Genomic DNA, 27588 nt, shown 5'->3' with positions numbered 1-27588 from the left:
AAATGTATTAAAATAGTTGGAACCTCAGAATTTTTGAAATCATATAGTCTATATTTGAGGGCTATGAGCATCCACAGCCTGAATTAATACAGAAGTAGTTTTGAATATCTGCCATATATTTAAAGGCTTTCTTCTTTCCTCTGAGGTTTAGCCAAATACTTTTTAGTGCAAATTCTTCTTGGCTAAAATAGATTTGTGTGACTATGTTTTTGTCTACAAAGCACAAGGATAATTAGTCAACTCAGTAAGAAACCCATTAATTATAAGAAACTGTAACATGCATTTTAAAATATTTTTCTAACCAAAGCAGACAAATGAGTTTCATTACATGGTTTTCAACTTGTTCTGGAGAATATTTACACTCATTCTTTGAGGCTCTTATTTTTGCTCATATTTTGGTTAATCTAGCAAGTTCCCTGAAAACAAAAATATGACCTGGTATTCACTTGTATATAAGGAAAGCCATAATGTTGAATCTCAGCCCATGTACCTGGTAAAACATAAGGTTGTTTCACTCTGTGGTCCAATGGTGTAATGTGTTAGTTACCAAAAGGAAGGCCCTAATATCACTCCTTGGAAACTACTGGTCAGCTTTTTATGTTGTTTAGGAAGCAGGTTAGTATGTTATTCAGAACTTTAATTCATGAACACATGTAATGGAGAAAGTTTTCCAAAGAATTACAGCTGTGCAAATCATCATGTTGTTGAAAAATCCAAGTACATATGTAGATATGAAGCTGAATCAGGCTTAAGGATGTGGTCTCGCTGTCTAGGGTCCAAATTATCTTTGTGGAAATATTTGTATTATCCATAACCACATCTCAATGTGTTATACAGCCTTGTTCCCAAGCTCCCAGTTCTTTCTACTTTCTCCAGAGCAAACAGCACAGACAAATACTTAGCTAGGCTTAAACACTCAGACTGTATTTATATATGGTAGTTTGAGTAAATTTAATTGTAATAAAATAGCTCCTTTGGGTGATTTTAAGCATTTATTTTTGGCATCAGGTAAGCCTTCTGAATTTCCCTGTAGACACAAATTCCTCTGAAAATCTAACCAGAGGGAGAAAGATCATCATTTGTTTTGTTTGGTTCAGTTTCAATTCTCTTAGATTGTGGGCTAATTAGCTCATTACTGAGTTTATTTATTTATATAATTTTGGTTTTAAACAAGCATGGTTCTGTGACTTGAAACTGTCTTTTGGGGTGTTTGTAGTTCATGGAGCATGGAGCACTTGGCAGCCTTGGGGAACATGCAGTGGAAGTTGTGGGAAAGGTGCTCAGACAAGATCAAGACTTTGTAATAACCCACCGCCAGCACTGGGTGGGTCCTACTGTGATGGAGCAGAAATGCAGATGCAAGTGTGCAATGAAAGACATTGTCCAAGTAAGAGAAATACACTGTTTATACCTTTAACAAATTAACATCTACCTATCTTATCAAGGTAGTATGTCGACAAGAATCTATCCCATTCTAACTGTGCCCACAAGTACATCTCTCAAACTAACAATGCCCAGAGTGTAACATGATGGTTTCTAGGTAGTAAGAAAGCATGTACATTTTTCCCTTATTCCAGTTGATGGCAAGTGGGCGACTTGGGCCAGTTGGAGTGCCTGTTCTGTGTCATGTGGAGGCGGCGCCAGACAGAGAACAAGGGACTGCTCCGACCCTGTGCCCCAGTATGGAGGAAGGAAATGTGAAGGGAGTGATGTCCAGAGTGATTTTTGCAATAGTGACCCTTGCCCAAGTGAGTGTTGGAAATAGTGAGTCAACATTATACTTTCGTAAAGTTTCATTATGACCTTAATTCCTTAAAGTTGTAATATTCTGTTACTTGGTTCTTCAACCTTTGGTTTGGGATGTCAGAATGTTATAAGGTTGCTGTCGTGTCTGTGTAATACCATAGATGTCTTCGATTCATAGGGACAGGAGTTGTGTCCTATTTCACTTGCTCTGTATAGGAGTAGCTCCAGAGTATAAGAATGAGAGCACCCCTGCAGGCTAACTCTTCATGATGCTTATGAGTCTTTTATGAAGGCAAGCAGGCAGTTCTCTGCCTTAATTCAGTCACCAAGCTGGATTTTTAGACCCCTGCAGCAATTTGATATCTGGAAATCCGAGTTACATTGTATCCTGAATTTTACAGCCTTGGCTCATCAAAAGCAGAGACCCTGTCTCATTTATACCCTCCAGCTCCTGGAATATTTTAAGACTCAGTAAATATATGTTAAATGGAATCATACAAATACAGGAATGTATACTCAGTTTCTAGCCAAAACTGAATTAAACTGTCTTCCTTGGGAAGTTGCCTATTTATAGACTTGTATGTTTTGTTTCAGGTGCTGAGAAGAGACTTTTTAAATACTTTTTGGATGAATGTCATTGTTGACCACTTCTCATTTTAGGGGCTCTGTTTTCATCTCAGATTATTCTGTCTTGTAGCCCATGGTAACTGGAGTCCTTGGAGTGGCTGGGGAACATGCAGCCGGACGTGTAATGGAGGGCAGATGCGGCGGTACCGCACATGTGACAACCCTCGTCCCTCCAATGGGGGAAGAACTTGTGGGGGACCAGACTCCCAGATCCAGAGGTGCAACACTGACATGTGTCCTGGTGAGTCTCTTGATTTCTGGCAGTTGAATAAGTAAAGCATTTAATTTAGTGCTCACTGTAGCAGCCCTATTGCTTCAGACCTTAAAATGAAAGTTGTATAGGCAGGAGCACCCCAAGTGTAGATTTTGAAGCCAATTTGTTAACAGTGACCATTCCATTCTTGTTCACAGTGGATGGAAGCTGGGGAAGCTGGCATAGTTGGAGCCAGTGCTCTGCCTCCTGTGGAGGAGGTGAGAAGACTCGGAAGCGGCTGTGTGACCACCCTGTGCCAGCTAAAGGTGGCCGTCCCTGTCCTGGAGACACTACTCAGGTGACCAGGTGCAATGTACAAGCATGTCCAGGTAAGCAACTAAATTGGACTTTGGTAGCACATTTAGAGCCTTTGTGCAAATTAGAGAAAGGTGCCACAAATTACAAAACACTGCCAAGCCTGAGAGGAGGAATTAGAAAAAAAAAATGTGGTTTCTTGCTCTTAATTGGTACAGTTCTGTATCAACTCAAGGCTGGGTTCTAGCCTCTGCTTTTGCCTTTCCAGGCTTCCTGGTAAAAGGATATAGTCCTGGCCTTGACAGGAAAAAGGGTGAGGCAGAGTGGGGAAAAATGGGCTGAGATTCCAGACTGAAGGTAAGGTGGGGCAGTGGCTAAATATCTAAAGAAAGCCACAATTGGAGGCTGTTCATCTGTGGATGGGAATTTGAAGGACATGAGTGTGTGGGAAGTAAAGTAAGAATCAGTTCAGTCCTAGGAGAAAGAATAAGGGGAGTTCAAGTATGAAGTTCAGCCTGAGTCATGCATCGCATCTAGCAACTGATGTAAAAATTCAGACATCTACAACTCATGGGCCTTGGAGTTTGCTGGGATTCCAAGAAATGGTAGCTAATACTCAATACCTTGTCTCAGCAGGCAGGCTTCTAAAGGTTATAAGAAGACCAACAATAAGTTTTATATTGTTGAAGTGTCAAGATATCAATTAGACTTTCTAAAGCTTTAAGGTTTTCTTAGAAATAAAAAGTTCCTGAAAAATCAAGATCATTTGACAGAGTGAGAGAGATTTACATTTAAAAATGTGTAGGATCTAGACAAGCTAAAGGAAGTTGATGGGTCTACTACCATCAACAACTGTTCAACATATTGACTAATTAACAAGGACTTTGAGGCTCCAACTGAGGCGTGGTGTCAGTTTCAGTTGATGTACTTTGTAGCTCAGCTTTTGTTAGTAGCAGGGCCCCAGTGGCATCAGGAATTCCAAATAGGTTGACAGTTTGTGTTGCAGAGTCTGTCAGAGGATTTCAGGGATCCCAGCCAGGTATTCAGAACTAGGAGTCTTTTGAGCACTGGGACTCAAGTCCCTCTATGAGACTACAGAACCAGGGTCAAAAATGTCAGCAATGACCTGGAGAGCTAAGTAACTTAGTGGTCCTAATACTCCCCTTTCTCCCTGCTTAGGACTAAGGATAAGTCCTACTGGCCCTGACTGGCTCTCTACTTTCCTGCATCATCTTGCAGCGTGGTTTCCATTACACTTTCTGCTGCTTTTGCCCTCTCAGATGTGGCAAGCCACTACCCACAAAAGAGTGACACACATTCCTTCCCTACCCAGAAAGCCCTTCTGCCCTCCCTGGCTTAGTTAAGACTTAAAACTTTCTTTAGGTTTCTTCTTTATTTTTACTTCCTTCTCAAATTTCCCTAAATAGTAGATAGCAATGCATTTCAACCTTACTTTTGTTTGTGGGATTTAGATTGTTTTTCTCCCCAATTCAGACATAAGCTCTATGAATGCAGGCTTCATGTCTTTTTTTTTTTCTCACCATTTTTTTTTTAATCTGTGACAAACAAATGAATGTAGTACAGACCATGAAGGCTGAATCAACACGAAAAGATGTTTTCTCAGTATTAATAATAAAAGTAGTGTAAATTAAAATATAAAGTACTGTACTTACTGATTTTTCTGAGGCTGAATACAATTGTATTTCTCTCCAATATGTAATACAAGCATATCTCAGAGATATTGCTGATTCAGTTTCAGACCACCACAAGGAAGTGAATATTGCAATGGAGCAAGTCACACCAATGTTTTGGTTTCCCAGTGCATATAAGTGTTATGTTTGCACTATTCTGTAGTACTATTAAGTATTCAATAGCATGTCTAAAAAACAATGCACATACCTTAATTTTAAAATACTTTATTGCTCAGGCTCGAATGCAGTAGCGTGATCTCAGCTCACTGCAACCTCTGGCTCCTGGGTTCAAGCGATTCTCATCTCAGCCTCCAAGTGCCCACCACCATGCCCAGCTAATTTTTTTGTATTTTTTTTTAGTAGAGACAGGGTTTCACCATGTTGGCCAGGATGGTCTGAGCCTTCAGCAAGTCAATCTTTTTGCTGACAGAGGGTCTTGCCTTGAGGTTGATGACTGCTGACTGATCAGGGTGGTGGGTGCTGAAGGTTAGGGTGACTGTAGCAATTTCTTAAAATCAGACAAGAATGGCATTTGCCACATCAATTGATTCTTCATTAATGATTGATTTCTCTGTAGCGGACAATGCTGTTTAACAGCACTTTACCCTCAGTAAAACTTTCAAAGTTTGAGTCAGTCCTCTCAAATCCTGCCACTGCCTTATCAACTAAGTTTATGTAATATTTTAAATCCTTTGTTGTCATTTTAACAATGTTCACAGCATCTTCATCAGGGGTAGATTCCATATCAAACAACCATTTTCTTTGTTCATCTGTAAGAAGGAACTCCTCCATTCATTCAAGTTTTTTCATAAGATTGTAGCAAGTCAGTCCCATCTTTAGGATATACTTCTAATTCTCTTGCTCTTTTAACCACTTCTGTAGTTACTTCCTCCACTGAAGTCTTGAACCTTCAAAGTCATCTATGATGGGTGGAATCAACTTCCAATATCCTGTTAATGGTATCTAGAATGATGAATTCTTTCCAGAAGGTTTCCAATTTACTTAGCCCAGATCCAGCAAAGGAATCACTATGGTAGCTGTAGCCTTAGAAAAATGTTTGTTTGTTGTTGTTGTTGTTTGAGACAGAGTCTCATTCTGTTGCCCAGGCTCGAATGCAGTAGCATGATCTCAGCTCACTGCAACCTCTGGCTCCTGGGTTCAAGCGTTTCTCATCTCAGCCTCCAAGTGATTACAAGTGCCCACCACCATGCAGAGCTAATGTTTTCTATTTTTTTAGTAGAGACAGGGTTTCACCATGTTGGCCAGGATGGTCTCAAATTCCTTTCCTCAAGTGATACACCAGCCTCAGCCTCCCAAAGTGCTGGGATTACAGGTGGGAGCTACCAGCATCTGGCCTATAAAATGTATTTCTTAAATAATAAGTCCTGGAAGTCAACATTACTCCTTGATCCATGGCTGCAGAATAGATGCTGTATTAGGCATGAAAGCAACATTTCTCTCCTTGTACATCTCCATTAGACCTCTGCAGTGAATATTCACATTGTCAGTGGGCAGTAATACTTTGAAAGGAATCTTTTTTTTTTCCCTGAGCGTTAGGTCTCAAAAGTGGGCTTAAAATATTCAGTAAACCATGCTATAAACAGAGGTGCTGTCCTCCAGGCTTTGTTTCATTTATAGCACAGAGGCAGAGTAGATTTAGTACAATTCTTATGGGCCCTAGGATTTTCACAATGAGCACTGATTGACCTCAACTTAAAGTCACCAATTGCATAAGCCCTTAACAAGACAGTCAGCTTGTTCTTTGGAGCTTTGAAGCTAGGCACTGATTTCACCTCTTCCTAACCGGCATCTTCTTCCAAGAGAAGGCTGTTTTTTCTAAATTGAAAATCTGTAGTTTAGTGTAGCTATCTTTATTAATGACCTAGCTACCTCTGAATAATTTGCTCCAGTTTCTACATCAGCTTATGCTGTTCTACCTTGCACTTTTATGTTACTTAAATGGCTTCTGTCCTTAAGCCTCTTGTCTTCTGCAGCTTCCTCATCCACCTCAAGCTTCATGGAACTAAAGAGAGTTAGGACCTTACTCTGGATTGGGCTTTGGCTTAAGGGAACATTGTGACTGGTCTGAGCTTTTATCCAAACCACTCAGACTTCCTCCATATAAAAAATAAGGTTGTTTCACTTTCTTGTTTGTGTGTTCACTGGAGTAGCACTTTTAATTTTCTTCAAGACTTCTTCCTTTGCATTCACAACTTGGCTAACTCTTTGGTGCCAGAGGCCTAGCTTTTGACCTACATCAATTTTCTACATGCCTGCCTTACTAAGCTTAACCATTTCCAACTTTTGATTTAAAGTGAGAGACATGAGACTCTTTCTTTCACTTGAACACTTAGAGACCATTGTAGGGTGAATAATTGGCCTAGTTTCAATATTGTGTCTCAGATAATAAGGAGGCTTGTGGAGAGGAAGAGAGTCAGGGGAATAACTGGTGGTCGATGGAGCAGTCAGAACACACAAAACATTGATTAAGTTCACCGTCTCATATGGGCACAGTTCATGAAACCCCAAAACAACAATAACAACATTCAAGATCACTGATCACAGGACACCCTAAGAGATAATAATTTGAAATATTGCAACATTACCAAAATGTGACACAGAAACACAAAGTGAGCAAAGGCTGTTGCAAAAATGGCACTGGTAGACTTTCTCATCACAGGGTTGCCACAAACCTTCAATTTGTAAAAATACACGGTGTCTGCAAAGAGCAACAAAGTATGATAAAACTAAATATGCTTGTACATGATAATAGTATCTGAAATTCCTAGTAATTGCTTTAAACATGTATTTAATTAAAAGACATCAGATAATGAGTATTTATGAATTTGACTATCAGCTACTCCCCAGTATGTTGCCCTCTCTTGTCAAAGCATGAAATTCATTTTGAGAAACATTCATTAACCGCCTATTCTTTACTAGTCACCAACAATTTTGTTGAACAATAGAAAGAAGTAATGAAATTAATGTTGAGGCCCTTTTTTAAAAATAATTGTTTTGCAACCAGATTACCTTGGTATGAGTTTTATAGCACTGGCAAAAGCACAATCTCTCTCAGGTTAAGCATCTTTCAATATATTTGTAATATGAAGAACTTGATAAACCCTCACTCTAAAACCCAAGACTGAACAATGTCCTTAGATAATCCACGTTTACATTGGCAGTGGCCTAGAAGCTGTTTTGTTGATGAAGTCTCTCCTTTTCCTGGATGTTCTCATGAAGGAGGCAATAAATAAAAGAACACAGGGTTTGATGCCAAGCAGATCCACATTCCACCACTTTCTAGCAATGTAATGATGAGAAAGTTGCTTAATTTCTACAAACGTATTTTTCTAGTCTGCAAATTATGGCTGTTTAAAGCTACCTTATAGAATTGTTGATAGGATTAAAAGAGCTAACACATATTAAATGTTTACCATCATGCATAACATGCTCAATAAACTCTCATTGTCGTTTCATCACCACCACCAACACATTCTTTATTTTTAGTTTGGGAACTGGACACTGATTGTATTCTTTGGCTTATGAAATATTAATAACACTATGATGTGCATAGATTAGAAGGATCCTAGATTTATGGGGGATGATGGGTGTTATGTGAAAGTCGAATGTTTTAAAAGTTTATTTATTTCACTATTAAATTCAGATGTTGTATGATCTTTTTGATGTTTGAGAAAAGATTTGTAGCATCTCTGAATACTGGCCTTCTTTTCTCCCACGTAATGTTGATGAAATTGCATCCTTATCCAGGAATGTTTTTTTTTCCCCCAATAGGTGGGCCCCAGCGAGCCAGAGGAAGTGTTATTGGAAATATTAATGATGTTGAATTTGGAATTGCTTTCTTTAATGCCACAATAACTGATAGCCCTAACTCTGATACCAGAATAATACGTGCCAAAATTACCAATGTACCTCGTAGTCTTGGTAAGTCTTTGCTTATAGAAGTTGTTCATAAGCGTCTTTTTAAAAAACTTATATATTATTCTTTATTATTACTTCCATTTAAAGTTCTAGAGAATGCTGCTACTAAGTCATAAGTATAATAATCTTTAGCTCTATTCCAATGGTAAGCTTTTAAAGATACATGAGGCACTGGTATTTGTTTCTGGTATTCAACATTATTTAGAATTCATCCTTGTGAATAATGTGCTATGAAGACAATAAAATAGACTGTAAAAATTTTGCTATCAACTTATTTATCCTTTTTTTCTTTAGGTTCAGCAATGAGAAAGATAGTTTCTATTCTAAATCCCATTTATTGGGCAACAGCAAAGGAAATAGGAGAAGCAGTCAATGGCTTTACCCTCACCAATGCAGTCTTCAAAAGAGAAACTCAAGTGGAATTTGCAACTGGTTAGTGCCAGCTGAATTTAATATTCTATTACTATAAAAAATACCATAAAGATTGGTGGTTAAGAAAAATACATGTTCACAGAGAATAATTTGAAACTTTTGGATGCAATCTTATTCATAAGTGATATAAAAGAAATTTCATATTTTGCTGTAAACTTGTACTAACATAAGATCATAAGAGGCCATATGTTCTCAAGCAGTCATTTTTATACCCTAAAAGTTTTTCTCCTCTCCTCCTTTCTTCTCTTTTTAAAAATATTTTCTCTTTAAATCCTTAGGATTTTAAAGACCAAACAAAGAAGGAAAATGAGTTACTGTTATTAATTAAAGACCTTTGTCTTTAAACCAAGATCCAATTAGGATACTTTATAGCAATTCTTTATGAAAAAGATAGAAACAAAACAAATAAACCTAAAGGCTTTTCACTTATCCCTAGTCTTAAGGAGTATGGGTTAGCTATTCATGACCCTTTCCATGTACATACAGATGTTTAGAGAGCTCCATTTCAAGCCTCTTCACAGTTGGTCAGCCTCAATAGCAGCGACCTTTAAGGAAGAGGGGCTTATCTTTAACCAACATTTAATCAGCAGAGAAGACAATTGGATCTTTTCATGGGTATCCACTTACTAAGATGTCCTTTGTTACTTTTAGAAGCATCAGAAAGAACAAAGCACTGTGGTCAGACTAGTGGTTTTTGCCAGTCACAGACAATTCATTTTTATAAGGCTGCTTTGTTATTGCCTGTGAATTTAAAGTACGAAATTTGTATAACCATATGCCACATTTTTGCTACATGAAAAGAAATGTTAAAAGAAACTGAATTCAATAAACCTAACTCTTGAATTGGGAGGCTAAGTGCTAATTCAGTTCTCATCACCTATACTTACTCAAGTTGGAACTCAAATAGCACAGCTGAACCGGTGTATGTAAGGTAAATCTGCTCTGTGCTTCCAGAAACCTTTTTTTTTTTTTTTTTTTTTTTCTGTCAAAATGAATATCTTGTAATTCCCAGGAGAAATCTTGCGGATGACTCATATTGCCCGGGGCTTGGATTCCGATGGTGCTTTGCTGCTAGATATTGTTGTGAGTGGCTATGTCCTACAGCTTCAGTCACCTGCTGAAGTCACTGTAAAGGTAAAATGCCAGGATAACTTGTCTTTGCTGCTTATTAGAGTAATGATGAGTATGAGTGAAAGGTCCATAGAAGGAGCACAGATAACTTGTCCACTTTGTGGGGGGAAAATGTCCAAACTACTAAGCCTTTAAGTAACTATCTGATCTTTGTTTAAGAATCTTCAGGGACAAGTTTTTACAAACTCTCTTAATGGTTTTACCACCCTCCCTATCAGGACCAAGATCAAATACTTGATGTAAGGCATTTGTTTAATTTTCTTTAAACAAAGATGATAGTAATTCTTGCATAAACGTTTGTGTATCATCCACGAAATATTTCAGAAATTAAAGGCTAACAATCGCCCTTTCACATCTTTGTTTATCTTTGAGTCTCTTATTAAACTGAAATTTATGACAGCAAAATTATGAAACAACTGTTATAATTAAAGAGTTCAAACCTTATGTTATTTCCTGAACACTACTGTACAATTACTATACAATTTTTCTCATGTAGGAGGCAATAAATAAAAGAACATAGGGTTTTATGCCAAGCAGATCCACATTCAGATCCTCATTCCGCCACTTTCTAGCAATGTCATAAGAAAGTTGCTTAATTTCTACAAACTTACTTTTCTAGTCTGCAAACTATGGCTATTTAAAGCTACCTTATAGAATTGTTGATAGGATTAAAAGAGTTAACACATATTAAATGTTTACCATCATCATGATGTGTATTTTTTAGCTCCTAATCCTTTTTCCCCCCTCATTCTGCATTTCATAGTCCCCTTAAGGGGACAAAAAATTAGTATGAGCCATATTGATCTTCAAATCCACATTGTTCTCCTTAGGATTACACAGAGGACTACATTCAAACAGGTCCTGGGCAGCTGTACGCCTACTCAACCCGGCTGTTCACCATTGATGGCATCAGCATCCCATACACGTGGAACCACACCGTTTTCTATGATCAGGCACGGGGAAGAATGCCTTTCTTGGTTGAAACACTTCATGCATCCTCTGTCGAATCTGACTATAACCAGTTAGAAGAGACACTGGGTTTTAAAATTCATGCTTCGATATCCAAAGGTAATTTGATTAAAAGAAAATCCGTATCTTTATGCCATCCAGTCTAAATGGTTAAAAAAAAAATTCAAAATAAGGACATTGAGGCTGACATCTAACCTGATGATATCAGGTTTTTCATGTGTGTTGTCTATGCATTTTTGTTAAGTAAAGCCCTATGGAAAAGCCAACCCAATTGGAGTTCTAGTACATTTATTTTACTAATATACTTCTTCACACTACACAGTGGGGTTGCTGTTGTTCTATTCCATATGTGCAGAGAGGGTTAACAACATAATATGGTGGGGTGCAGTGGCTCACGCCTGTAATCCCAGCATTTTGGGAGGCAGAGGCGGGCGGATCACCTGAGGTCAGGAGATCCAGACCAGCCTGGCCAACATGGTAAAACTACCATCTCTACTTAAAAAAAACAAACAAAAAAAAATTAGCCAGGCGTGGTGGCGGGTGCCAGCTACTCAGGAGGCTGAGGCAGAATTGTTTGAACCCAGGAGGCAGAGGTTGCAGTGAGCCAAGATCACGCCACTGCACTCCTGCCTGTACAACAAAGAGCAAAACTCCATCTCCAAAAAAAGAAAAACATGTGTCCAAATGCTTTTTCTTCAAATAATAAAATCCATTTGTTATTGTTTTGAATTTTATATTTGTCAAGAAATTTTTTAAATTCCTGAAACATAATACAAAGGTGTGTCTTAAACTAGTCAAAAATAATTTCTATATTTTAAAAGCAGCTTTTTAAAACTATGCAGCGATAATCAGGATTCCAGCTGTCATTTCTTGTCCCTGGAAGTTATGATTTTTTAACTGCTTTCATTTTCCAAGCATGGTTCTGCAACTCTTGATCTAAGCAGTCCATCTGTGCTATGTGGTTCTTTTATGTGTCTGTCTCCTGAGATTCCCTTTTCAGTCATAAGAGCCACCACAGCAATTAACATTCCATATTCTGTGGGGTTTTAATGCTGGGATGATTCTTGTATGTAGTCATGTTAGACATTAAATGTTTATGTGACTTTAACGTTGAACTTTAGGCTCCCATGAGTTTACTTAAAAGGATTCACATTGACCTTGTGAATGTGTTTTCCTGTGTGCCATGTTTCCTAAAATAGAGCCAAGTAAATTGTAAACATCACCATTTTATCATGTTTAGCAGATATGCTAAAAATTTATTTTCAGTGTTTACTCTTGCTTTCATCAGTACCTTTTACTATTGCCATGCATGCCATGCCACTTGAACAAAAGAAACGAGCTACCAGAATGAGGAGTTACATTTTCTTTCCCTAATTATGCCAGGTTTTTTTGTTTGTTTGTTTTTTGAGATGGAATTTCGCTCGTCGCCCAGGCTGGAGTGCAGTGGCGCGATCTCGGCCCACTGCAAGCTCCACCTCCCGGGTTCACGCCATTCTCCTGTTCCAGTCTCCCAAGTAGCTGGGACTACAGGTGCCCGCCACCATGCCCAGCTAATTTTTTGTATTTTTAGTAGAGACGGGGTTTCACCGTATTAGCCAGGATGGTCTCCATCTCCTGACCTCGTGATCCGCCCATCTCGGCCTCCCAAATACCTGCTTTTTAAATCTAACTTCTGTGTCCACTTTTTTCAGTACTCCATCTAATTTAAAAATAAAAAATAAAAAATAACTGGGCACAAATAAGTGAATTTCTACCATCTGGAACTACATGAATTGATTTCTGAAAAGTCATGTACACTTTCTACCTAATCGTGTACATTTCCCAAGCCCAAAACTGCTTAAAGGTCTTTGTGGCGTCTTTAAGTGGGTTTGTTGAGGGATCTGGGTCCCACAATATAAAGAAACACACTGTATGACCTTTAAAGGCCCCTTACTCCTTGGACACTGTGATTCTATGAATTACATATGATACATGTGTCATATGATAATTGTGTACTTGCAATTTGTTTCTGAGCAACCATTAGGGGGCAAGCTTGCATTCCTAGTAATTTAACTAGCAAATCGTGTTAGGTCTATACTAGAGCTAAGTACGGTTGCAGTGAAATTAGAATCTTCCGGAGAGCCTGATGAAAGTTCAGATTTCTGGCCACAAAGATTTTTGGTTTAGCAAGTCCACGGTAGGGTCTGGGAGTTTGTATTTTTAACACAGACCCTAAATGATTCTAATATATCTGGTCTGCACTCTTGCTTTTGGAAAGTACTGGTCAGGAAAACTCTCAAATAAAGTCAATCTCCTATTTTTATATCTTTAAAATCTAATGTCTTTTTAAAATTAATTATAAAGTATATATTTTACAAACCAGTCAGAGAGTATCAGAAATTATAAAGGAATATATAAATTTAACTACAAATACATTTTTTAAAACTTCTTCATGGGAAGAAAAAAAAGTGAAATGAGAAGGTAAAATATGCACCAAGAAAAAATATTTGCATCACATGTTGTTGACAACCATGATTAACCTTAATACATACAAAGGCACTTCAAAATCAGAAAGAGGCAAATATCCTCAGTAGAAAACTGCATAAGGGAAACTCACAAAAGAGTAAATAATGACAACTGTGAAGAAACTGTTTACCCTCATTAGTAAGCAAGGAAATGCAAATTAATAAGTTATTTTCTGACTATAACAAGGGTGATGACTGCCTAGTGTTACAGAGGTATGGGGAAATGAACACCCTTACACACTGCTGGCAGGGGGATAAATTGGTTCAACATTTCTGGAAGGCAGTGTGTCTCCAATAGCCTTTCAAATATTCGTATCTTTTCAGTTATCTCATATTGGGAGTCTGTCCTATGAAAATCACAGAAATAGCCAAAGATGAATGCTTAGAAAGTTTTATCCAGTGTTATTTATAATAGAAAAATAATAAATATCCTCAAAGTAGGAAACAAATACGTAAGTTATGGCACAGCTATATAACAATAACTTAAAATCACTGAAATAGGAAATATTTAGCTCATTTATTCATTTAACAAATATTTGTTGAGTGCCTACTGTGTACTAAACATTGTTCTAGGTGTTGACAGCATCACTGTAAACAAGTAACAAAGGGAAATGTTCATGACAATAATAACTGAAAAGCACTGTATGAGCCAAACCTGGGTTGCCCACCCCTGGGTGATTATGAGAAAATCTTTACACTCATTAAAAACACAGATTCCCAGGTCTCTTTCTTGGCAATTCTAGTAGAAATGGGACCAAGGGAACCTATATTTTTAATAAGATTTTCAAATGATTTTTATGATTAGTCAAGCTTGGCAATTATCAGTCTGTATATCCTAAATTTAATTTCTAAGTATGTATTCACAAAATTGACTGGAAGGAAAAACATCAAAATCTCAGCAGTAGTTCGTTCAATTTGACAAGACTACCAGAATTTTATACTTTTCAAGGTTTCTACTGTTATCATACATTATTATAAACAAATATTTTTTATTGCCTTTTACTGTCTTGAAATAAAAAATTGTAACATAATTCAAAATAACACACTTTAACTATAATATGAAAATCAACAAAAAGAAAATAACTCATAACATTACATATTTTAATATGAAAATCTTTGGACAGAAAGAAGTAGTTGTATACTCAAACATATACTGAATCCTAGTATGATTATTTGGGGAACATTAAGCAACTCATAGGAATGTTCTGAATGAAACAGTCCAATCAGCATCAATTTTTATGAAAACTGCATTCCTAGAAAATTCACTATATATTTAAATCATGAAAAATGCATAATATATGGCAGACACATTCAAAGCTTAGATAATTATAGATTTCTTACTTTCATGAAAGTCTTGCAAGGCAAGGGACAGATCATCATCTTTCAAGACTACACATTGCATTCTTGTAAAACCTGCCATGGGACCTGTCCCACTCACTGAATTTTAATAGTCTTATTATGACAACAAAAGTATCTCCCAAAAAACTTCCCAAATTCCACCTAATAGAAGATATCTCCCCTATTTATAACCACAAACCTAAAACTACTATCAGGTAATAAATTAATATGTTTACATGACATGTTTTTTCCACAGTTGTGTCCCACACAACATAACTGGTTGGATTAAAGAATGAACAAATGACTAAGTGGAAACTAAAATGTGATACACACACAGTAACCATGCAATGATCACTTAGCAAGCAATATGCCCTAGATGTTTCTGTCCCATCTATCCTAGTACCACCCCACTGCATGAGCAGGAAGACTAGGATGCTTTCAGGAAAAGAGGTTTCTTAACTAATCTGTTCTTGTTCTTGTTCGCTTTTTTGTTTCTGACATCTAACTTAAATCTTTTCTATCACAATATGCCTGTTTCCCCTTATTTTGACTAGATGAAAAGGAAAACACTTGGTCACACATGGGAGATTTTGACCCAAATGCTCAATGATGCTAATGGAGGAGATCCACAAAAGGAGGGAGCTTCTTCACAGAGTTTCTATTTTTCACTGGCACAAATTATTTTAAGTTGCTTGAAAACAGCATTTCTCTTTCTAGAGTAAAACAGGGTTAGTAATGGCTGGAATAGGACTTTGCCCGTGGTTATACCTGGCATATACATTTATCTTGGACCCTTTTTAGTTATCACAGAATAATTTTTTTTATTGATGTGAACAACTTACACAAGAAACCCATTTCCAGTGGCAGCTTGTCAACAATCTCTGGACTGGGATTCATTTACTTCTTGGTTGAGAAACAGGCAAAGTTTTCCATGCCTGCTTATTTTCACCTATTGCATTTTTGCATTATGTGTTTCATCTTTGGCATATATTCCCAGGGAAGATGCTAATGGAAAGAAACCAGGGGCAACTATTCTAATAAGCCAGTTAACTTTGCTTTCCTCTCTGTGGTAGGAGATCGCAGTAATCAGTGCCCCTCCGGGTTTACCTTAGACTCAGCTGGACCTTTTTGTGCTGGTAAGTACAGAGATAAAGGGTTTTATTTTAATGAAAATGTCAATGTTGGATAGCATTTAATGGATATCTATTGCCCTTTCCCTAGGTAGTTAATCATCACAACAGTTCCATAAACATCCCATTTGACAGCTAAGGAAATAGAGATGTAGAAAAGTCAAACTACCGAAAACCACTTGGCATCAAGTGGCAGAGCTACATTTGAATTTAAGTTAATTGCAAAGCCCATGTTCTCTGAATTTGGCCACAGCCAACTGTGTCAGAGATAGTGACTAACTATAGATGTGGAGTGAGCAGACAGACAATAAACACTATACTTCATCTGGTGACTTGATTGCTGTGGGTGTGAGAGCCACAATCCAACATTAAGCCACCGAACCCTAGAATTAATCAGAGGACAGGCAGGATTGTGGACTTATCACTAATGTAAACCAATTTTATCCCACCAAAGTACCAGCACAAGAGATGTACAGATAAGTTAACTGCTAAGTAAATGGCTTGAGGAGCTTACATTTACATACACAGTGCTTTTCTTTCATTGGTAGGCAATGTAATATAGTCTTATGATAAAGAGGTGGTCTTTTGACTACCGAGGTTCAAACGACAGCCCTGCCAGTAATGACTTATATGACCTTAAGCAATTTATGTAACTTCTTTGTTCCTCAGTTTTGTCCTGCAAAATGAGGACAGTAATAAAAATACTTATCTCCTAGGAATTCTGCGATGAAAGAGTTAAAGCAGGTAAAAGGCATTTAGAGCACAGTAGATAAATATATTTTAGCTATTATCATTGTTGTTTTATGATGTAATCTAACCATCTATTCACTATCAAGGATAACTCAGATGCCTCAAATTATTTTTATTTAGTGAATTCATTTTGTGGCACTTAAAGTATTTTCTATTATAGTTGATCCAACTTCTTGGCGTCTATAAGCAATTATTTTTACTGCCTTTAATAACTCCCAGAAAGTAGGGATTTTATATACTGATCTGGGCCTTCTTGTTTTTTTTTTTCAGATGAGGATGAATGTGCAGCAGGGAATCCCTGTTCCCATACCTGCCACAATGCCATGGGGACCTACTACTGCTCCTGCCCTAAAGGCCTCACCATAGCTGCAGATGGAAGAACTTGTCAAGGTATTCACAAATCTAGTAGACACATTTAAGCAATGGGTCAAGGCAATCTTTGACCTAGAAAAAGTGTGATAGACCCATTCTCTTCCTTCCTACTACTTCTGCCCACACTTTGGCAACAAACAGAAGGTTGGTTTGTTTGGCAACAAACAGAAGGTTGGGCTGAAAAAATAAGAACCCTGCTCATGCACTGCCTGCATGTAGGGCACTCTCAAGGCAGGAATGCCTGAAGCATCTCACTCAAGATCTCAGAAAGGAGAAGTAACTTCTTAAAAGCCACCTAATTTGTAAGTGGTCTGATTAGTCAGTCTATGAAGATACTAATCACACCGTGCTGCTGTGAGTTTGTCAGCTATTTAGCCCACCTGAAGTGACTCAACCAAAAACTTCAGTCCTTCTTGTTCTTTTCTAGTTTCAAGTGTCCTTCATGGCTTTTCATATCCCTATTTCACAGCAGGTTCTTGGGCTGGTGTTCTTCAGTTCACCTCAGTTGAATGATTCCCTCTGTTGCAGATATTGATGAGTGTGCTTTGGGTAGGCACACCTGCCACGCTGGTCAGGACTGTGACAATACAATTGGATCCTATCGCTGTGTGGTCCATTGTGGAACTGGTTTTCGAAGAACCTCTGATGGGCTGAGTTGTCAAGGTATAAAAATGGAGGCCTTTTCTTTATGTTCATGACAGTAAGAATTAGACCCCCCTTTTGACTCCACGAAAGTTAACTGTCTCAGAAACTCCAAGAGGAAGGGACCACATAAAAGGGAGAGAGTGAGGAGATATCCAGCAAGTGGGACTCCTGTCTCTCTGGAAAACTTAAACCTGAACTTCATGTTATACGTTTTACAAGTTGAGCTTCTTCATGAGCTCTTATTCAGATACATTCCACAGCTATTTTAAATATGTATGGCACAGTGGTTTTGAATGACCATTTGCCTGTTACCATTTGATTGAGATCATACTGCACAGTCCAATAAAATCTATTTCATAAAATTCCATTGCATAAGACTGCCAGAATGTTTGTTGAAGGATATTTTTAGTAGGCTATTTTTAAGAACAGTTTTAGGTTCACAGCAAAATTGAGCAGAAAGTACATAGATTCCCATGTAACCCCTTCCCTCCACACACACAGCCTTCCTCACTATCAACATCCCACACTATCAAATGTACCAGGGCGGTACATTTGTTACAGTCAATAAACCTACACAGACACATCATTATCACTCAGAGGCTAGCTTATATTAAGCTTCTCTTGGTGTTGCATATTCTATAGGTTTGCAAAAATTTATAACAACATATATCTGCCATGATAGTGTCGTACAGAATAGTTTCACTGTCCTCAAAATTCTCTGTGCTTCACTGAATCACTTCTGTTTCCTCCAACCTGTGACAAACACCGATCTTGTTACTGTCTTTGTGGTTTTGCCTTTTCCAGAATGTCATATAGTTGGAATCATACAATTGTGCAGCCTTTTCAGATTGCCTTCTTTCACTTAGTAACATTTAAGGTTTCTCCACCCCTTTTCATGGCTTGATAGTTCATTTCTTTTCACTGCTCAATAATAAATATCTAGATACAAAACAGTTTACCTAGTGAAGGACATCTTAGTTGCCTCCAAGTTTTGGCAAATATAAATAAAGCTGTTATCAGGATTTTTCATAAAGGAAAAGACAGTGGATCCAAAACTGAATGTTTATCAACAGAATAAATGAAGCATGGTACGTACACCATGAACCACTGTGCATCCATGAGAAAAATCCAGATGTAGGAAGGTATGTATAATTTTGCAGAAAAGAGTATGTAACTGGAAAAACAACCAAGAAAAAAAGGAAATGGATCTATATATTTCGGTGGAGATATTTATGTGGCTGCAGTAGAAATAAATTATTATTCATACTAGATTGTTAATGTTGTTTGCCTTTGGTAGGTAAGAAGGGTAAAAAGGGAGAAGGGAGCCCAACCAAAAGAGGAAGAAGAAAAAAAAATGCACTAAGAAAAATATTTTAAAAGTTTGTGATCACAGCCGGGTGCAGTGGTTCACAAATGTAATCCCAGCTACTTGGGAGGCTGAGGCAGGAGAATCACTTGAACCCGGGAGGTAGAGGTTGCAGTGAGCCGAGATTGTGCCATTGCACTCCAGCCTGGGTGAGAGAGAGAGACTCTGTCTCAAAAACAAAACAAAAAATTATATGATCACATCTGTGTTTATGTAAGTTAACACATTGTAGATTTTCAGTGGTTAAATTAAAAGATGTCAAATAGAAAACAAGTACAAAATAAGAGACATTGGCAATCTGGAATGTAAGGTGAGGAAGTGAAGAGCTCAACTATAGTGATTTTTCTTTTGAAGGGTTTGGAATATAGCAAGAGAGAAGTGGCAGGAGCTTGAGATGAGTATGGACCTGAGAGAGGGATTTGGTTATGTGAGGAAAATTTTGATTATATCTACGGGTTTATTGGAAAGAAAAGGTATAATTTTTTAAAAAGTACTTCCTTCTTATACTTAAGTTCTGAGATACATGTGCAGAACGTGCAGGTTTGTTACATAGGCATGCACATGCCATGGTGGTTTGCTGCACCCATCAACCTATCACCTACATTAGGTATTTCTCCTAAGGCTGTCCCTCCCCTAACCTCCTCCCAACCCCTCGACAGGCCCTGGTGTGTGATGCTTCCCTCCCTGTGTCCATGCATTCTCATTGTTCAACTCCCACTTAGGAGTGAGAACACACAGTGTGTGGTTTTCTGTTCCTGTGTTAGTTTGCTGAGAATTATGGTTTCCAGCTTAATCCATGTCCCTGCAAAGGACATGAACTTACCCTTTTAATGGCTGCATAGTATTCCATGGTGTATATGTGCCACATTTTATGTGAAGGACCTCTCAAGGAGAACTGCAAACCACTGCTCAAGGAAATTAGAGAGGACACAAACGTTCCATGCTTATGGATAGGAAGAATCAATATCGTGAAAATGGCCATACTGCCCGAAGTAATTTATAGATTCAGTGCTATCCCCATCAAGCTACCACTGATTTTCTTCACAGAACTAGAAAAAACTACTTTAAATTTTATGTGGAACCAAAAAAGAGCCCGTATAGCCAAGACAATCCTAAGCAAAAAGAAAAAAAACTGGAGGCATCATGCTACCTGACTTCAAACTATACTGCAATGCTACAGTAACAAAAACAGCATGGTACTGGTACCAAAACAGATATATAGACCAATGGAACAGAAAAGAGGCCTCAAAAATACCACCACATATCTACAACCATCTGATCTTTGACAAACCTGACACAAGCAATAAGGAAAAGATTCCCTATGTAATAAATGGTGAGAAAACTGGCTAGCCGTATGCAGAAAATTGAAACTGGACCCCTTCCTTACACCTTATACAAAAATTAACTCAAGATGGGTTAACGACTTAAACATAAGACCTAAAACCATAAAAACCCTAGAAGAAAACCTAGGCAATAGCATTCAGGACATAGGCATGGGCAAAGACTTCATGACCAAAACACCGAAAGCAATGGCAACAAAAGTCAAAATTGACAAACGGGATCTAATTAAACTGAAGAGCTTCTGCACAGCAAAAGAAACTATCAGAGTGAGAAAATTTTTGCTATCTATCGATCTGACAAAGGGCTAATATCCAGAACCTACAAGAAACTTAAACAAATTTACAAGAAAAAAAAAATCCCATCAAAAAGTACACAAAGGATGTGAACAGACACTTCGCAAAAGAAGACATTTATGCAGCCAACAACCATATGAGTAAAAGCTCATCATCACTGGTCATTAGAGAAATGCAAATCAAAACCGCAATGAGATACCATCTTACATAAGTTAGAATGGCAATCATTAAAAAGTCAGGAAACAACAGATGCTGGAGAGGAGGTAGAGAAATAGGAATGCTTTTACACTGTTGGTGGGAGTGTAAATTAGTTCGATGATTGTGGAAGACAGTGTGGCGATTCCTCAAGGAACTAGAACCAGAAATACCGTTTGACCCACCAATCCTATTACTGGATATATACTCAAAGGATTATAAATCATTCTACTATAAAGACACATGCACACGTATGTTTATTGAAGCACTATTCACAATAGTAAAGACACAGAACCAACCCAAATGCCCATCAGTGATAGACTGGAAGGACTTTAAAAATGCACAGGAGGAGGGAATGATTGATGGACCACAGTCCTCATCTTGGTGAGGAAGGGTAAGATGGGCTGCACAGCTCAAAAGGTCAAATAGAGGGACTTTTCTACAGTGAGAGAAGAGGGCTTTCTTCCTCTGGGACTGGAGGAAAGCAAAGGAAAGAAGGTACAAACCACAGGCAATTCCCCAAGAGTTTGAGGAGTTCATGCCTGCAGAGTTTTTGTTACACTACGACCCAGATGGTGTTTGGGAAGTACAACGTAGCAGTGACTGCAAATGTAGAGAAATGCTGATGTTAATGCAGTCAGGCACAGGGTGATAAAGACCTGCACCAAGTTAAGGAGCAAGAAAGGGGAAGAAAGGACAATTGCAAAAGACCTTAGTAGTGTTGGAGTTTTTTCCTCTGTATTCAGCATCCCAGTCTGTCAGTAACATTCCAGGACTGGAACTTCCTAGAAACAGGAGTGAGAGCCATATGGCAAAATACTTAAAGTAGAAGAGTGTTTCATTGACAGTTCTGTATCATTAGCAGTTGTCTACTTTTAAGAGTACTGAAGAGAGATATCCTCTCCAGCAATTAATTCTGTCAAGTATTTGGCAGATCACATGAGTGTGAATACATTGGATAGGTTTTAGAGATCTTAAACATGGTAATGATCAAGATCATTAAAATGTTAAGCATTTGGGATACATTAACTCAGGTTTCCTAATAGCATATAATGAAAGTATTGTTTTATTTAACAGATATTAATGAATGTCAAGAATCCAGCCCCTGTCACCAGCGCTGTTTCAATGCCATAGGAAGTTTCCACTGTGGATGTGAACCTGGGTATCAGCTCAAAGGCAGAAAATGCATGGGTAAGAAAAGGGCTTTGAATTTAAAGGAATGACACCTCTACAACTTCTTAATGATGTCTGATCTAAATGCATAAAGTGTATCTTGGTACTGGTTCCCATTTAGGACATCAAGCATGCAGCATGTATGCAATCCATGCAAAACCAAAATGACAAAAAATGCTATGTTTTATGAGTTTCTTTTTCTAATTACATACCCATTCTTCATGACATTTCCTCTAATTATACCTATACATATAAATATATGTACATATATATGTATACAAATGAAATTAACAGTGTATATAAATTTTATTTTTCTAAGAAGAGAAAATGGTATGGCTACCTGCTCTGTAAAACAGTATTTTGTTTTTGTTTTTGATTTTTATTCTATTTTAAAGTGTGTTACATACATTGTTGAATTTAAGCACTTTAACCTTACACAGTGATTATGCAATGAATATATATGTAAATAATATCCCTAAACTCCAAAAGTATGATTTCCCTGGAAAAGTTGAATAAATAATTTTCTTAATCTACATTACCTTTGTTCTTTCATCAAGATGTGAACGAGTGTAGGCAGAATGTATGCAGACCAGATCAGCACTGTAAGAACACCCGTGGTGGCTATAAGTGCATTGATCTTTGTCCTAATGGAATGACCAAGGCAGAAAATGGAACCTGTATTGGTGAGTGTCTGGCTGTTTCCATGACTGAGATCAGTTTGCCATCAACAAGTCAAGTAAGGCATTCATTTTAAAACTAGTGATTAGAGTAAATTTAAGCTACCAAGGAAATCTTTCTTTTTCCATAAGTACTCCCAACTTCTAGGATAATTGAGCTCCAGGTCCCAGGGTCATGGCTATACCCGGAAATGGAAGCTCACTATGAAAACTTATGACCATTTTGATCTCCCATCAATTAAACATTTGGTTTACATGGTTTAATATCCACAAGCATTAATATTATCTCACATAATTTCTAATATGAAATTTAGCATATATGTTAAGAATTTCATGGAGGAAAGAAAAATTATGTCTGTAGAGATTTATTAAAATTCAAAATATAATTATTTTGGAGCTGTATATTCTTTAAATATCAAATCCATGACCAGACAAATAAAATAAATAATTTGCCCAAAATTTATGCTTTATCTATTCTACATCAATGACCAGACACAAAGGTACATTATATTTCTCCCTACATTTTTTCTGTGTATGTCTATTCTGTACCAGCCTGGTTAGCAGAGCTAGCAACTATAGGATTTACAAAAATAAAAGAGAGATACCATTTCCGTTCTCATTCCTGCTAAAGAACACAGGAGAAAGCAATAATGTATGGGTTAAATTGGCCTACTCTAGTCCCTCTACTATACCCCCTCCCCCTAAAAAAGCAAAAACCTATAATACAAGGTGAATGAAACACCATAAAGAGGAACAAATAAAATTCTACAAGAATACCCAAGAAAGTGACTGTATCCAGTAGGAGTCACTATGAAGGAGGTCGTGGAAATGATCACATTTAAATATAGGTTGGGATGTTACTAGATGGAGATGATACGAAAAGGAAAGCAAGAAAGCCTTGTATAAGGGAGAAAGAGCTGAACTTAGGGATAAAGTGTTAAAATTCATTGTTCCTTCTTGACAGCTGTCTAACCTTTGGACAAGTCTTATGATTACACAGAAATTTGAGTTTAAGTTTCTCGTTGTAAAAATAGCAGTTTTTCTTTTAAAAAAAATCAATTCTAAAATATTAATAAAATTATAGTGTCTTCGATTTGTTTCAAAACAATATGATGGGGGATAGAAGTAGATAGATAGATGTGGGGGATAGATATAGATGAAGGAATATTGGCCATCTGTTGATAGTTGTTAAGTTCATTAGTATAATTTAAAAAAACAACAACTGGCGATGGGAGTTGAAGTATCAGATTTCAAAGACTTGTTTCAGCTCTCACACTATAGATATAGGTCAATACTTTCCTTATCATTTAATAGCAGCCAACTCTATCAGGAGTTTGATGCCAGCCTGGCCAACATGGTGGAACCCCGTCTCTACTAAAAATACAAAAATTAGCTGGGCAAGGTGGCGCATGCCTGTAGTCCCAGCTACTCTGGGGGCTGAGGTGGGAGGATCACTTGAACCCAGCAGGCAGAGGTTGCAGTAAGCTAAGATCATGCCACTGCACTCCAGCCTGGGTGATAGAGTGATACCCCATCTCAAAAAAAAAAAAAAAAAAAAAAAGAGTAGCAGCCATCTCAGAGCATCATGTACAGTTACATGCAACTATAAACATTTTTCAGAATACTGACCCTAATTATGTATAAGATTAACTAGGCATGAGATGAGTTGAAAGAGCAGAAACTTTTTAAGAAGCTACAGCAAAAATCTAGCTAAGTGGAAATGTAAATGTAGAGATACATGGTTTTGATTGAGGAAATAGAACTACCCAATCTTTGTATATAGCAAATGTTCAAACTATTATTACTAGAAACTCTTTTAAAAGAAATGCTTTTCAATAGCAGGAATACAGGACATCATTTATCATTTAAAGCTTGATGGACTTGAAACACAGGCATGCTGTTATCACAAATAGGGGAGTAAGGTTAAGGCACTGAGGGTGTGCTGGGTTTGAAGTAGTGGTAAAACAAAGAGATGGGGATGTCCAGCTAGCGGCTAGAAACATGGGACTGTGGATCAGAAGCAATATAGCACTACTGTTCTCAGTCTGTCTAAACTCTAATCACTTGTACAAACAAGATGACAAGAGGAGGAAGGGATATAGAGGAGAAAAAAGAAATCTGAGAATAAAACTCTCTCCATAATAGGGAGCAGGAGGAGGAAAAGCAGCCAGTTAATAAGTGGCAGAGCTGGGACTTGAACCCAGGTTTTCTGATTCCAAGTTGTAAGTTGGTATGATCTCAACCACTTGGTGAGAAATGCAACCTTTGGCAATCCTACAGAATGCTGATTTCAGATACAATGACTTTGGGTTTGAAAGAGGAAATGTTACTTCTTGTTGCCTCCATGTCTGTAGATATTGATGAATGTAAAGATGGGACCCATCAGTGCAGATATAACCAGATATGTGAGAATACAAGAGGCAGCTATCGCTGTGTATGCCCAAGAGGTTATCGGTCTCAAGGAGTTGGAAGACCCTGCATGGGTAAGTTAATAGGAACTTGTTGAGCAATAAAGCTACTGATACAGTTACCTAGCCTTACCAACTCGCTTAGGGCCACTTTCTCTATCCTCAAATGGTCTCTTGTTACAATAATAAGGTATATAAATTGATTTACATCATTCAACACAATTTGGATACTTCTTTGGAGACTTCATATTGAGCTCAATTTACACAGACATTTCAAGTGATAATAATCACTTACTGTGTGCTTGCTGTACACCATACATACCAAAGTGAGGTTCTGATATAATTGCCATCACAACTTAATTACCAAGATTATCTCATTGATTATATCACTATGCACATGACATAAATGTTTGCATAGATACATTTTATTTGAGCATGACATATACTTGTATGTAGTATGAAAGTTTAGGTGTGAGGTTTTAAAATAGGGACACACAATTTAAACAAATGGATAATTATTACTTTATTGCATATTTAATGCTTAAATATCTCATTCATTTCTCCCCACTTGCCTATTTGTTTTCATCTTAGTCATATTTGAATATGAAGGCAAATAGAAAATATCTGTAAGAAGATAACCACATACTTTTGGTAAAAATTAATGCATTTATAATCAAGAAACTGATCTATCAAACTGTAGTCTTCCTTAGAATATTCAATTGCACTAAAATAATTGTGTGGGCTTTTCAATACCAGCTTCTGGGTTACATGCTGTTTTTCAAATTGGTTGCCTTGTTGTCTACTTAACGATTATTTATAGCAAATTCTCCCAAAAAGATGTAGCTCTGTCTTTATGCAATCCCTAGCATAGTATTTTGTATGTAGCAAATATTCAAACTAATACCATTACTAGAAACTCTTTTAAAAGAAATGTTTTTTAATAACAGCAATACAGAGCATCATTTTAGTCTTCTATTTAGATATTATCATTTATATATAGTTTAAAATCTTGATTAGCCATAACAGTGACTTTTCAAAATGAAATACATGTATTTGTTCACCAATTTGGCCACCAGTTGGATCTCAGACATTGTGCTAGGGAATAAAACAAGGAAGGATGCAGAACCATTGCCTTAAAACAAGAGTTAGAATGGCTGGGCGTGGTGGTTCACACCTGTAATCCCAGCACTTTGGGAGGCCAAGATGGGTGGACCACCTGAGGTCAGGAGTTCGAGACCAGCCTGGCCAACATGGTGAAACCCCATCTCTACTAAAAGTACAAAAATTAGCTGGGCATGGCAGCAGGCACTTGTAATCCCAGCTACTCAGCAGGCTGAGACAGGAGAATTGCTTGCACCTGCAGTGTGGAGGTTGCAGTGAGCCAAGATTGCACCACTGCACTCCAGTCTGGGCAACAAGAGCTAAACTCAAGAAAGAAAGAAAGAAAGAAAGAGAGAAAGAGAGAAAGAGAGAGAGAGAAAGAGAGAAAGAGAGAAAGAGAGAAAGAGAGAAAGAGAGAGACAGAAAGAAAGAAAGAAAGAAAGAAAGAAAGAAAGAAAGAAAGAAAGAAAGAAAGAAAGAAAGAAAGAAAGAAAGAAAGAAAGAAAGAAAGAAAGAAAGAAAGAAGGGAAAGAAGGGAAGGAAGGAAAGGAAGGAAGGAAAGGAAGGAAGAAAGGAAGGAAGAAAGGAAAGAAAGGAAAGAAAGGAAAGAAAGGAAAGAAATGAAAGAAAGGAAAGAAAGGAAGGAAGGAAGGAGAGAGAGAGAGAGAGAGAGAAAGAAAAGAGTTAAAATATTAATTTTTATGTACTAAAAGTTTTTAAAGCAAAATTTACTATTTTATTCTACCTTCCTATATTGTTTTCTTTCATGCCACTGTGGTAACGAATTAAAGAATTTGGCTTTCATTCCCTTTTCCAATTTATAGGAAGAGTTACAAGTACAGATTCCATGTGTTGACCTAGCAATAGAAAGCAAATAACTTTTTAAAATTTTACATGTTTGGTGAGTTTATATCTTGGTAAGAACTGATTCTATGTCCTTGTTTCCTTGTTTTTAATCTATTGGGGGAAAATGTGCTTGGCTTGTTCATTAATTCAAAATTACTAATTCAGAAAATAAAAATTTAAAGTTTGTAGTTTTGCCAGCATTCCTACCTCTAAAACTTGTAATTAAATGCAAACTAGAGATGTGATTTCATTTCTCCCTCTACTGATAGAATTAAGATCTATATTAGCTTTGAACTCTGGTTTTCATGTATTTAAGACCACATTTTCCCATATGATCTTTTTCGTTTCTACTGTTCATGGCTTGATTTGGCACACGATATCAAGCCCATTCCTTCATTAATTCAAC

At 37.4% G+C, this 27588-nt stretch overlaps 1 protein-coding gene across 8 annotated transcripts in view; it reads left to right on the top strand.

The window, feature by feature from the left end:
* The window catches only part of HMCN1 (hemicentin 1), a 454658-nt gene that overhangs the window by 412655 nt on the left and 14415 nt on the right, over positions 1 to 27588 (top strand). For 7 of the 8 annotated variants that reach the window (XM_073011672.1, XM_007989160.3, XM_073011673.1 and 4 more), the window contains 14 exons: positions 1217 to 1387; positions 1578 to 1748; positions 2444 to 2614; positions 2785 to 2955; positions 8365 to 8514; positions 8806 to 8943; positions 9956 to 10077; positions 10905 to 11142; positions 15959 to 16021; positions 17036 to 17155; positions 17666 to 17800; positions 22055 to 22168; positions 22708 to 22833; positions 25182 to 25310. In XM_073011672.1, the coding sequence (XP_072867773.1) occupies positions 1217 to 1387; positions 1578 to 1748; positions 2444 to 2614; positions 2785 to 2955; positions 8365 to 8514; positions 8806 to 8943; positions 9956 to 10077; positions 10905 to 11142; positions 15959 to 16021; positions 17036 to 17155; positions 17666 to 17800; positions 22055 to 22168; positions 22708 to 22833; positions 25182 to 25310 (2019 nt within the window). The remainder of the gene's footprint in view (positions 1 to 1216; positions 1388 to 1577; positions 1749 to 2443; positions 2615 to 2784; positions 2956 to 8364; positions 8515 to 8805; positions 8944 to 9955; positions 10078 to 10904; positions 11143 to 15958; positions 16022 to 17035; positions 17156 to 17665; positions 17801 to 22054; positions 22169 to 22707; positions 22834 to 25181; positions 25311 to 27588) is intronic. The other variant, XM_073011674.1, reaches the window with a different exon arrangement.

The sequence above is a fragment of the Chlorocebus sabaeus genome, chromosome 25, assembly GCF_047675955.1.
Source record: "Chlorocebus sabaeus isolate Y175 chromosome 25, mChlSab1.0.hap1, whole genome shotgun sequence".
Taxonomy (NCBI): domain Eukaryota; kingdom Metazoa; phylum Chordata; class Mammalia; order Primates; family Cercopithecidae; genus Chlorocebus; species Chlorocebus sabaeus.
This window is presented reverse-complemented; position numbering and strand designations above follow the sequence as displayed.